General features: G+C 46.2%; 1 protein-coding gene across 3 annotated transcripts in view; it reads left to right on the top strand.

Moving 5' to 3' along the window:
• LOC126293524 (acetylcholine receptor subunit alpha-like) overlaps positions 1–13,839 on the top strand; it is a 597,900-nt gene that overhangs the window by 508,465 nt on the left and 75,596 nt on the right. For all 3 annotated transcript variants that reach the window (XM_049986782.1, XM_049986784.1, XM_049986783.1), the window contains exon 5: positions 4,687–4,802. In XM_049986782.1, the coding sequence (XP_049842739.1) occupies positions 4,687–4,802 (116 nt within the window). The remainder of the gene's footprint in view (positions 1–4,686; positions 4,803–13,839) is intronic.

Genomic DNA, 13,839 nt, shown 5'->3' with positions numbered 1-13,839 from the left:
TGACAAGAAACTGCAGCAGAATTAAATATTTTGGAAACGGAAAACATTTTTCCATTTCGATTACACACACAAAAAAGTTTTTCATCACCTCGGTTCCGAGAGTTTACCGCTTATGAAATCCACGCACTGCATGTTGTACCACCTTACTGCGAGACCTTCAGAGGTGGTGGTCCAGACTGCTGTACACACCAGTACCTCTAATACCAAGTAGTACGTCCTCTTGTATTCACGCACGCCTGTATTCGTCATGGCATACTATCCGCAAGTTCATCAAGGCACTGTGGATCCAAATGGTCCCATTCCTCAATGGTGATTTCGGCGTAGATCCCTCAGAGTGTTTGGTGGGTCACGTCGTCCATAAACAGCCCTTTTCAGTCTATCCCAGGCATGTTCGATAGGGTTCATGTCTGGAGAACATACTGGCCACTCCAGTCGAGAGATGTTATTATCCTGAAGGAAGTCATTCACAAGATGTGGACTATCTGAGCGCGAATTGTCGTCCACGAAGACGAATGCCACGACAATATGCTCCCGAAATGATTGCACTATCTGTCGGAGGATTGCATTCAAGTATCGTACAGCCATTACAGCGCGTTCCACAACCACCACCAGCGTACAGCAGCCCACATAAAGCCACCCAAAAACAACAGAGAACCTCCACCTTGCTGCACTCGCTGCACACTGTGTCTAAGACATACAGCGTGACTGCGCTGCCTCCAAACACGTCTCCGACGATTGTCTGGTTGAAGACATATGCGACACTCATCGGTGAAGAGAACGTGATGTCAGTACTGAGCGGTCCATCCGGCATGTTGTTGGGCCCATCTGTACCACACCGCATGGTGTTGTGGTTGCAAAGATGGACCTCTCCATGGACGTCGGGAGTGAAGTTGCGCGTCATGCAGCCCATTGCACACATTTCAGTTGTATCACGACGTCCTATGGCTGCACAAAAAACATTATTCCACAGGGCGGCGTTGCTGTCAGAGTTCCTCCGAGCCATAATCCGTAGGTAGCGGTCATCCACCGCAGTAGTAGCCCTTGAGTGGCCTGAGAGAGGCACGTCATCGACAGTTCCTGTATCTCTGTATCTCCTCCATCTCCCAACAACATAGCTCTGGTTCACTCCGATGTGCCTGGACACTTCCCTCATTGAGAGCCCTTCCTGAAACAAAGTAACAATGCGGACGCGATAGAACCGCTGTATTGAACATCTAGGCATGTTTAAACCACATGTTTAAACAACATGAGCCTTGTACCTCCTTCCTGGTGGAATTATTTGAACTACTCTTAGCTATGCAACTAGCTCAGATTTATACAGCCATTCTCAGGAGTTTATCTGTATAATGAAGACGCTACCATACCAAGACAAAACGCGACCATAACGTATGGAAGAAAACGGCTGTGCAGAGATATACACTGCCTTTCAAAACATGTGTAGCACCAGGGGAGGAGAAAACGAATTGAAATGTCATGTATTATATGGCTGTATGATGTTATTTCAGTGTTTTCAAAGGTGGGTCAAATTTACAAAGAATAAGGCAGTGTGGACCCACTCATCAGCATGGAGTTGCACCCCCTCTCCTCTGGATGCAGGCATTGACTGGTTGGGTAGGCTGTCATAACGCCATTGTTTCCTCTCCTGAGGCAAGGTGGCCCACTGGTGTTGTAACTGTGTTAGACGTCAACCCATCTCCAGTGCCAGTACTGACCATGTCAGAGGTGGTACCACACGTCTTCTAATGGGAACACCAGAGTACCTCAATATCATGCAGAGAGTTCATAGACACAAGACCTATGTGTGGACGAGCATTGTCCTGTTAAAAAATCACCACCTGTAATGTGAGTTAATACCCAATGGCTCCCCACACGTCGCCAGGAGTAACACCATTACCTCTCCCAAGGTCGGAACAAGACTAGACTCGTCACCGATGGTCATCTTGGGTGGTGAAAACCGCGATTCGTCACTAAACACTCACTCCAAACACAGCCATCTGTTTTGTGGTGTCAACGGCAGGCTGGACATAGGACAGTAATTGGCTGCAGATAGTATTTGAACAATGGTGCAGGATGAGACAGAATGTGGTATGCAGTTCATTACTTGTTCTTGGACGTGAAGGGGTTATGACGTGCTTATGGTACAATATGATGACCCTCCCTTGTGGTGCACAGAAGTGGTTGGCTGGAACGTTGACAACAAGTATGGCTGCGCTCACGTTCTCATGCAGTCCGATCTGGATATTCCACGATTTGAGTAGGGAGCATAATTGAGAGCAACAATGATGCCCATTTCAGATGCTGTCAAGTGTTGATAACTCTATCTCATAGAATTATGCGGCAAATCCAAGTCCTTCAGAGTGATCACGAATGCACTCCAGTGGCCCTTCTACCTGTTGCAGAGATTTGCAGGTTTAATCATTTACATTGCCACCAAAGATGAGTTTGTGTACTGACATTATCACTTGACTGCTTCTTCATGGTGATGCACTTCTTTTATCTGGCAGTGAGACACTGACCAAGAATAAAATTGAGGACATGATAGCAATTTCAGAGATTTTACACTTTCATTTATTTGTACACCTGAAAAAGGCTAATACAGTTCAAATGATTCCAGAATGAGATTTTCACTCTTCAGCGGAGTGTGCGCTCATATGAAACTTCCTGGAAGATTAAAACTGTGTGGCGGACCCAGACTCGAACTCGGGACCTTTGCCTTTCGTGGGTAAGTGCTTTACCACCCGAGCTACCCAAGCAGGACTCACGCCCCGTCCTCACAGCTTTACTTCTGCCAGTATCTCTTCTCCTACTTTCCAAACGTTACAGAAGCTCCTCCTTGGTAGAGTACTTTCCAGCGAAAGACAAAGGTCCCGAGTTCGAGTCTCGGTCCGCCACGCAGTTTAAATCTGCCAGGAAGTTTCATATCAGCGCACACTCCGCTGCAGAGTGAAAATCTCATTCTGGAAACATCCTCCAGTCTGAGGCTAAGCCATGTCTCCACACTATCCTATCTTTCAGAGGTGCTAGTTCTGCAAGGTTCGCAGGAGAGCTTCTGTAAAGTTTGGAAATGTAGGAGACGAGGTACTGGCAGAAGTAAAGCTGTGAGGACGGGGCGTGAGTCGTGCTTGGGTAGATCAGTTGGTAGAGCACTTGCCTGCGAAAGGCAAAGGTCCCGAGTTCGATTCTCGATCAGGCACACATTTTTAATCTGCCAGGAAGTTTCACAGTACAAAAGAAAATTGCAAATATTTGCTGGGATACCAACGAGTTGTAAACAATGTGTCTTCGATTAGGTTGCTGCAAGCTAGTCGAAAGCGCATCAGAAGTCGTAGTTTGGCAATATTGGGTCTGTGTGAAGTAGGCCTCGATCAGAGCGCAGCGACCGACCGAGATGGCGCAGTGGTTAGCACACTGGACTCGCATTCGGGATTCCGATAGTTCAATCCCGCGTCTGCCCATCCTGATTTAGGTTTTCCGTTGTTGTTGTTCTTGTTGTTGTTGTGGTCTTTAGTCCTGAGACAGGCTTGATGCAGCTCTCCATGCTACTCTATCCTGTGCAAGCCTCATCATCTCCCCTACTATAACCTACATCCTTCTCAATCTGCTTAGTGTATTCATCTCTTGGTCTCCCACTTCGATTTTTACCTTCCATGCTGCCCTCCAAAACTAAATTGGTGATCTCTTGATGCCTCAGAACATGTCCTCCCAATCGATCCCTTCCTCTAGTCAAGTTGTGTCACAAACTCCTCTTCTCCCCAATTCTATTCAATACCTCCTCATTAGTTATGTGATCTACCCATCTAATCTTCCGCATTCTTCTGTAGCACCACATTTCGAAAGCTTCTATTCTCTTTTTGTCTAAACTATTTATTGTCCATGTTTCACTTCAATACAAATACCTTCAGAAATGACTTCCTGATACATAAATCTATATTCGATGTTAACAAATTTCTCTTCTTCAGAAACGCTTTCCTTGCCATTGCCAGTCTACATTTTATATCCTCTCTACTTCGACCATCATCAGTTATTTTTCTCCCCAAATAGCAAAACTCCTTTACTACTTTATGTGTCTAATTTCCCAATCTAAATCCCGAAGCATCACCCGACTTAATTCGAATACATTCCATTATCCTCGTTTTGCTTTTGTTAATGTTCATCTTATACCCTCGTTTCAAGACACTGTCCATTCTGTTCAACTGCTGTTCCAAGTCCTTTGCTGACAGAATTACAATGTCGTCAGCGAACCTCAAAGTTTTTATTTCTTCTCCATGGATTTTAATACCTACCCCGAACTTTTCTTTCGTTTCCTTTACTGCTTGCTCAATATACAGGATTTCCTTGACTTCCCTAAATCGCTCCAGGTAAATGCCGGGATGGTTCCTTTGAAAGGGCACGGCCGACTTCCTTCCCCATCCTTCCCTAATCCGATGAGACCGATGACCTCGCCGTTTGGTCTTTTCCCCCAAACAACCCAACCCCAACCAGAGTACAGTATTGGAGGTTCCACCTACCACCTCTCCACGAGGCTTGGAGATTTCCACAGACGCGTTCCAGTGAAACCAGCGAGAGGTCTGCTGTGCACCAGCTGGGCATCCCAGGGTCCCGGGCGGCTGCGCCAGCCCGCGCGGCGTCTGCACCAGTGTGAGTAGCGACCATTGTGCTGACGGCCTGACTCCTTCCCTTCCGCAGGTGGATCTGCGGCACATGGACGAGCAGGCGGGCTCCAACGTCGTGGAAGTGGGCGTCGACCTCTCCGAGTTCTACATGTCCGTCGAGTGGGACATCCTGGAGGTGCCTGCGGTCAGGTCAGTAAGTTGCTGCATTACAGTCGTTCCGCACACATTACTCTGCTCTGCTGCACATTCATTCTTTTACCACAACTTAGGAGGGGTAGTATGAGGGTCAGTCAAAAAGCGAGGCCTCTAGTTTTTTCTCCTTAATTGAAAAAGTGAAAAATTTCAATTTGACGTTATTGGGCAAATTTTTTTCTCCAGACCACTGCAGTGGTAACCTTCTGCATCAACAAATTCCAGTACCACTGTCACGTCCAGATGGCCTACATCAGTATTCGTACTGGACAGCGATATGTGATAGAATTCTTGAAAGCAGAAGGTGAAATGCCTTGTACGTGAAATACTGAAACATGTGTAAGTTGCAGCAATGATATCAGCACTGTTAGGAGATGGGTTCGTTGATGTAACGAAGCTGAAGGACGAACATCGTTGGCTGACGAAATATGGAGCGGCAGACCTGTGACTGCACACGACATTTGGCGAGTCGATGACATCATTGGTTGTGACTGCCGGGTGGCTGAGTATGATTTTTGTAGCATTATTTTTCTCAGTAAAGGCAGGATTGTAAACTTTGGATGTTTTCAAAATTCCAAGGTGAAAGATCTAACACTGTGGTCTGTTCCGTGAGGTGCAGTCATACTCCTGAACAGAAATTTTGCCACCTCACGATCGCCTGATAGCTGTCAAAAATCTATACAGCAACCTTCGGATAGTTAACAAGTCTACTTTGAAAATTTCAAAAGAAAAGACCCATGTTTGCGGCCTGTGGCAAGGTATGCAATCATGCTCGTGATCGTGCTTTGGCTACCTTACAATGACCAATCTTTCTTTTGATTACGCCTTTGTCGCGCAGTTTTCGCAGGGTCGGCGTGATTACAATCGAATTTGGCAAGGTTGATTGGAATGGGACGCCGGATACTCTTCCTGCCGCCACACCGAACACCCCCCCTCCCCCCCCCCTCATGGAATCAGTGTATCCCAACTGTCTGCGTCTAGTGTAAATCATGAAATAGGGAGAAGGTGTTTCAAATATCTGCGAGGCGTGTAACTGAGGTGGGACATGGGGACTAGCCCGGTATTCAATTAGTGTAATGAGGAAAACCGCCTAAATACCACATCCAGACTGACCGTGTCACGGACCCTCGTCATTAATCCGACGGGTGGATTCGATCTGGGGCTGGCGCGCCAACCCGAGTCCAGGATGCAGCACTTTAGCGCTCTTGGCTAAATTTGCGGGTAGACTACGATGGACCACTTGATGCCAAAATTTATACTTTGCATTTCGCCTAATCATAACTATATTTTCAAAGTTTCAAGCCGAAAGGCCCGATACCGCGGCCTGTATTGCAGTATTCAGTCATAATCGAGAACAACTCAGGCTATTTTACGATCGCCTGACAGCATTCAAAATCTATATTGCATATTTCAGATTTTTCACAAGTCTATCTTCAGAAATTCAAACCAAAAAGCCAAAAACTGCTCCTTACGTAGTACCCCTCACGCGCGTCTCTGTATAAGCAATCACCGATTGGGGAACCGCGAAGTTCGAGTTGGATAACTGAACTGAATCGTAAGCTGAGCGAGAGACAGAGAGAAAAAAAATGTTCAAATGTGTGTGAAATCTTATGAGACTTAGCTGCTAAGGTCATCAGTCCCTAAGCTTACACACCAGTTAACCTAAATTATCCTAAGGACAAACACACACGCACCCATGCCCGAGGGAAGACTCGAACCTCCGCCGGGACCAGCAGCATAGTCCATACCTGCAGCGCCTAAGACCGCTCGGCTAATCTCACGCGGCCAGAGAGAGAGAACGACGTTGAATGTTCTCTCAGATGTTTCGTCTCAGCTGAGTTGAACCCGGTTTGGCGCAAACCCGAGTTGGCCCTTAGCTACTGCAGCACCTCAACAATGTTTCATTTCACAGTGCATTATTGCTGTAGACTTTGACCAGCTCACCACAGATCGCTGCAGCGTTGCTGTCTTTCAAACTAACAAAACGTTGTACTGCGTGGTACTCCATTTTACGGTCCCGGCGGAGGTTCAAGCCCTCCCTCGGGCATGGGTGTGTGTGTGTCCTTAGGATAATTTAGGTTAAGTCGTGTGTAAGCTTAGGGACTGATGACCTTAGCAGTCAAGTCCCACAATATTTCACAGACCTTTCATTTCAACTCCATTTTACCAATGGGCTGCCCCGTTGTGTTTTGCACACTCAGCGGCATGGTGAGGTACTGCGGCGGGAGGATTTCAGTGTTTAAGAGGGCTGGAGACACCTACCAACAAGACAAGAAAAATTCAATCTGGCATAGCTATCTTCTCAAGATAATAATTAAAATTTTATGGGTATCCGTCCTCCTTCATGCTCCTGCTTTGAATTAGTCGCCATTGGCAGCTTTCCGGTTCACGAAAATGTGGCCAATTCGGAGAAAAAGTGTAACTTCAGTTACAATTAAAACGAAGAACACATATTTGTGATATGTGACCCTGATATCGTGGGACCCTGCGAGTTATTTGGGCCCCCTACACAGGGTGTTACAAAAAGGTAAGGCCGAACTTTCAGGAAACATTACTCACACACAAATAAAGAAAAGATGTTATGTGGAAATGTGTCCGGAAACGCTTAATTTCCATGTTAGAGCTCATTTCAGTTTCGTCAGCATGTACTTTAATTCCTCGATTCACCGCCAGTTGCCCCAGTTGAAGGAAGGTAATGTTGACTTCGGTGCTTGTGTTGACATGCGACTCATTGCTCTACAGTACTAGCATCAAGCACATCAGTACGTAGCATCAACAGGTTAATGCTCATCACGAACGTGGTTTTGCAGTCAGTGCAATGTTTACAAATGCGGAGTTGAAAGATGCCCATTTGATGTACAGATTAGCACGGGGCAATAGCCGTGGCGCGGTACGTTTGTATCGAGACACATTTCCAGAACGAAGGTGTCCCGACAGGAAGACGTTCGAAGCAATTCATCGGCGTCTTAGGGAGCACGGAACATTCCAGCCTAAGACTCGCGACTGGGGAAGACCTAGAACGACGAGGACACCTGCAATGGACGAGGCAATTCTTCGTGCAGTTGACGATAACCCTAATGTCAGCGTCATAGAAGTTGCTGCTGTACAAGGTAACGTTGACCACGTCAATGTATGGAGATTGCTACGGGAGAACCAGTTGTTTCCGTACCATGTACAGCGTGTGCAGGCACTATCAGCAGCTGATTGGCCTTTATGGGTACACTTCTGCGAATGGTTCATCCAACAATGTGTCAATCCTAATTTCAGTGCAAATGCTCTCTTTACGGATGAGGCTTCATTCCAACGTGATCACATTGTAAATTTTCACAATCAACATGTGTGGGCCGAGGAGAATCAAATGGTTCAAATGGCTCTGAGCACTATGGGACTTAACATCTGTGGTCATCAGTCCCCTAGAACGTAGAAGTGCTTAAACCTAACTAACATAAGGACACCACACACATCCATGCCCGAGCACGTTATCATGATTTCATGCGGGGTACTCTACCTGTGCTGCTAGAACATGTGCCTTTACAAGTACAACACAACATGTGGTTCATGCACGATGGAGCTCCTGCACATTTCAGTCGAAGTGTTCGTACGCTTCTCAACACCAGATTCAGTGACCGATGGATTGGTAGAGGCGTACCAATTCCATGGCCTCCACGCTCTCCTGACCTCAACCCTCTTGACTTTCATTTATGGGGGCATTTGAAAGCTCTTGTCTACGCAACCCCGGTACCAAACGTAGAGACTCTTCGTGTTCGTATTGTGGACGGCTGTGATACAATACGCCATTCTCCAGGACTGCATCAGCGCATCAGGGATTCCATGCGACGGAGGGTGGATGCATGTATCCTCGCCAACGGAGGACATTTTGAACATTTCCTGTAACAAAGTGTTTGAAGTCACGCTGGTACGTTCTGTTGCTGAGTGTTTCCATTCCATAATTAATGTGATTTGAAAAGAAGTAATAAAATTAGCTCTAACATGGAAAGTAAGCGTTTCCGGACACATGTCCACATAACATACTTTCTTTCTTTGTATGTGAGGAATGTTTCCTGAAAGTTTGGCCGTACCTTTTTGTAACACCCCGTATATCTGATAAACAATCTGGCGCATTTTGTTTGTAAATGCATCGATCACTAATTGTAGTTCATAGTATCGCCTGTACAGCATCCAGCTGCAGTTGCTAGTTTTACCAGAGAACAGCAAAGTTATCTTCTTTCCACTGCCGCACAACAACCCTGGGTTTGGCGTGGGGTAGGGTGAGGGGACTTCTGTGGCCTGTTGTGGGATTGTGAACCACTGAGTGCTACGGCGAGACGAAGCCTCTCCGCCGTTTCTTACTCCCCGATTTCATAAAAGAAAAAAAAAGAAAGTATAAAAAATCGATGTGGGGGAGATTATAAATACGCATGCTTCCGTTGGCGGTGTCAGTGTAATTTAAAGCCTTCCTTACGTACAATCACATCATCTTACAAAGCACTCAGACTACTTAAAACACCACAATAGACCAATGTTTCGCCCTGTTGCAGCAACCTTCTTGGGGGTATAGATAATGTAGGTGAGGATTGGTGCTTCAGTATGTTGCATTTTTAACTGTGTCTATAGATCACTAACGTCATATATCTTAAAATTTATCGGCACTGAAGTATCACTGTTAGGAGAGAGGAAACGCTTGTGTAAAAGAGTAAAAAAAATGGCTCTGAGCACTATGGGACTTAACATCTGAGGTTGTCAGTACCCTAGAACTTAGAAGTACCTAAACCTAACTAACCTAAGGACAACACACACATCCATGCCCGAGGCAGGATTCGAACCTGCGACCGTAGCGGTTGCACGGTTCCATGCTGTAGCGCCTAGAACCGCTCGGCTGTAGAAGACTATTGGTGGATCAACAAACTTGCTGCAAGTTAATATGAGCGGAGGCCGTGATTTCAAGCTGTCATTTACGAAGAAAAGATCTCAGTTGTGGCCACTCTGTTTAGTTTAGGCGGTTGTGATAGTACAGTGTCCGGCTATGAAACGCCCTGCTAAGCCCGCAGGGCAGAACAGGTACTAGGAATTGTGCAAGGGGACCAGAATGAACGGGTGTCAGTTACACTCCAAACATAACACTTTATTTAGTTGTCCAAACATTACAGCGCAACTTCTAAGCTTGACTATCGACAGAGAAACGGGGTGCACTCAGCCCTTGTGGGGCAAATTGAGGAACTACTCGATTGAGAAGTAGCGGCTCCGGTGTCGTAAACTGACATACGGCAGGGAGATCAGTGTGCTGATTACATTCCCTTCCACATCCACGTCCAGTGACGCAAATATGCTGTGAACGACCCGGCGGTCCGTCGGTACTATTGGGCCATCCAAGGCCTGTTCGGACGGTTTTTAGTAATCGAATAGCACTCGGTATTTTCACCTATTTAGACACAATACGAGGTGCATTCAAGTTCTAAGGCCTCCGATTTTTTTTTCTAATTAACTACTCACCCGAAATCGATGAAACTGGCGTTACTTCTCGACGTAATCGCCCTGCAGACGTACACATTTTTTACAACGCTGACGCCATGATTCCATGGCAGCGCCGAAGGATTCTTTAGGAGTCTGTTTTGACCACTGGAAAATCGCCGAGACAATAGCAGCACTGCTGGTGAATGTGCGGCCACAGAGAGTGTCTTTCATTCTTGGAAAAAGCCAAAAGTCACTAGGAGCCAGGTCAGGTGAGTAGGGAGCATGAGGAATCACTTCAAAGTTGTTATCACGAAGAAACTGTTGCGTAACTTTAGCTCGATGTGCGGGTGCGTTGTCTTGGTGAAACAGCACACGCGCAGCCCTTCCCGAACGTTTTTGTTGCAGTGCACGAAGGAATTTGTTCTTCAAAACATTTTCGTAGGATGCACCTGTTACCGTAGTGCCCTTTGGAACGCAATGGGTAAGGATTACGCCCTCGCTGTCCCAGAACATGGACACCATCATTTTTTCAGCACTGGCGGTTACCCGAAATCTTTTGGTAGCAGTGAATCTGTGTGCTTCCATTGAGCTGACTGGCGCTTTGTTTCTGGATTGAAAAATGGCATCCACGTCTCATCCACTGTCACAACCGACGAAAAGAAAGTCCCATTCCTGCTGTCGTTGAGCGTCAACATTGCTTGGCAACATGCCACACGGGCAGCCATGTGGTCGTCCGTCAGCTTTCGTGGCACCCACCTGAATGACACTTTTCGCATTTTCAGGTCGTCATGCAGGGTTGTGTGCACAGAACCTACAGAAATGCCAACTCTGGAGGCGATCTGTTCAACAGTCATTCGGCTAGCCCGCAAAACAATTCTCTCCACTTTCTCGATCATGTTGTCAGACTGGCTTTTGCGAGCCCGAGGTTGTTTCGGTTTGTTGTCACACAATGTTCTGCCTTCATTAAACTGTCGCACCCACGAATGCACTTTCGACGCATCCATAACTCCATCACCACACGTCTCCTTCAACTGTCGATGAATTTCGATTGGTTTCACACCACACAAAATCAGAAAACGAATGATTGCACGTTGTTCAAGTAAGGAAAACGTCGCCATTTTAAGTATTTAAAACAGTTCTCTTTCTCGCCGCTGGCGGTAAAATTCCATCTGCCGTACGGTGCTGCCATCTCTGGGACGTATTGACAATGAACGCGGCCTCATTTTAAAACAATGCGCATGTTTCTATCTCTTTCCAGTGCGGAGAAAAAAAATCGGATGCCTTAGAACTTGAATGCACCTCGTATGCTACATTTCTTTACGTTTAGGGTCAACCGGGAATTACTGCACCAACCGTCTATCCCCCGCAGGTCATCCTGCAATTCGCTACAGTTTTGTAGCGTTGCACATTCCTATAGATGACTGCATCGACCACTTAGGATTTTCTGTCATTTTTTTTACATTCTAATTCGTTCTCCTCTGTCTTATTGTCCGGTCTGCATATGTGTCAGTAAAACAGCATTATTATCTTCCTGCCACTCTTCCTGGTTCCACCTCCCAGTACAGTTTGTAATTATTATGTTAATGCAATATTTTCATCAAACTATCAAATTCCTAAGATTCTGTATGAAGACTGATGATGTTGCAGCTCTCGAAGAATGAAGTTGTAATGAAATCCACACCTTTAACTGCTTACAGGCGTTGACAAATATCAACAGGGACAGTTGAAAATGTGTGCCCCGACCGGGACTCGAGCCCGACATCTCCTGTTTACATGGCAGACGTTCTACACACCAGAGCCACCGAGAGCGCAGAGGATAGTGAGACTGAAAGGGACTTATCTTTTTCACGCTCCCCGTGAGACCCACACTTTCCAACTTTCTGTCCACACACTACATTTGTAGTGCTCCTGCCCACAATACTTATTACTCACGGCAGTCAATCTACCGATTCCCATAAGAGTTCGGGCAATGTGAGTGCATCCGCACTGGAGAACCTAAGGACACCGTACGCATACATGCCCGAGGCAGGATTCGAACCTGCGACCGTAGCGGTCGCCCGATACCTGGTTGAAGAGCCTAGAACCGCTCGGCCACAACGGCCGGCTAACATTTTCAACCGGTGTAGACTGTATTTAAAAAAATGAAATAAAACACTTCCCGTAGGAGTTAAGAAGTGATATATTTACCATTTCATTCGGAAAATTCCAACTTTTATTATGAGATAAAAATCAGAAGCGTAAAAGAATAATTTTTTCGTTCTAACTCCCCTTCAACAAAATCGACTTGATACTTACATATAAAACATGGCTCTGCATCAAAGTGTCTCTATATTGAAATAGAGCTGTTTTGCTCGATACATCTGTCTGAAGTCCAACCAGTTGTTACAACTTCCAATTCCCTGTTTCTAGCTTAATTCCGTCCGTTTTCAGCTCAATAACTGACTGACGAGGACAGGAAGCTGCTAGAGCTTCCAGTGGAGTCTATGAGCGAAATCAGACTTTCCATTAGACAGTCGCCACGGGGAATCGAAGGTAATGATCTCAGTTTTGATGAGGCGGAAGTTAGAGACAGCCCACATTACGCTTGTCCGTCCTCTGCTGGAGTACAGCTGTGCTGTTCGGGATCCTTACCAGATTGGACTGGCGCCGGGCATCGAAAGAGTTCGAAGTATGGCAGCCCGTTTTCTATTACCGCGAAATAGCGGAGAGAGTGCTATTGATACACTACACGGCATGGGATGGCAATCATTAAAACAAAGACGTTTTTCGCTGCAGTGAGCTCACGAAAAATTTAATCACCTAACTTTCTGCTATAAATGTGAAAATGTTTTAATGTCACCAACCTACATAGGTGGAAATCATAATCATAGTAAAATAAGAAAAATTATAGCTCTTACAGAAAGATTTAATGGTTCATTTCTCGCTCGCGCTGTTCGAGAGCGGAATAGTACAAAATTGGAAATTTGTGGTAAGGTCCTATGGGACCAAAACTGCCGAGGTCATCGGTCTCTCAGCTTACACACTACTTAATCTAACTTAAACTATCTTACGCTAAGGACGACACACACACACACACACAAACACACACACACACACACACACACACACACACACACATAGGACAGACAGACACACACACACACACACACACACACACACACCTATGGCTGAGGGAGGACTCGAACCTCCGCCGGAGGAAGCCGCGTAGGCCGTGATAAGACGCCTCACACCGCTCGGCTACCCCGCGCGGCGTAATAGTAGAGAAATACTGTGATGCAGATTCGAAGAACCCTCTGCCAGTGTGAGTGAATTTCAAAGTACTCATGTATAAGTAGATACAGATGTAGACCTCCCCACGGCTGCAGCGACCAAGGGCTTGTCATTCTATGTCATAAATGCAAAGTCGTGTGAAGTCAGTGGCTGGATATAACCGGAGGCCAGGTTTGTCGGGTGCTTGGGAAAGCATTTGAACACGCAGTCAAGAATTAATAAATTCGTCTGAAATAGTTACTCCCTCCCAGGAAGAGACGGCTGCTGGCATTGGTAAGACCCGTGAAGCCAAGTTCTGTGACGTACGTCACAC

The sequence above is a fragment of the Schistocerca gregaria genome, chromosome 10, assembly GCF_023897955.1.
Source record: "Schistocerca gregaria isolate iqSchGreg1 chromosome 10, iqSchGreg1.2, whole genome shotgun sequence".
Taxonomy (NCBI): domain Eukaryota; kingdom Metazoa; phylum Arthropoda; class Insecta; order Orthoptera; family Acrididae; genus Schistocerca; species Schistocerca gregaria.
Note: the sequence above shows the minus strand (reverse complement) of the source record. Positions and strands in the feature narration are given on the sequence as shown.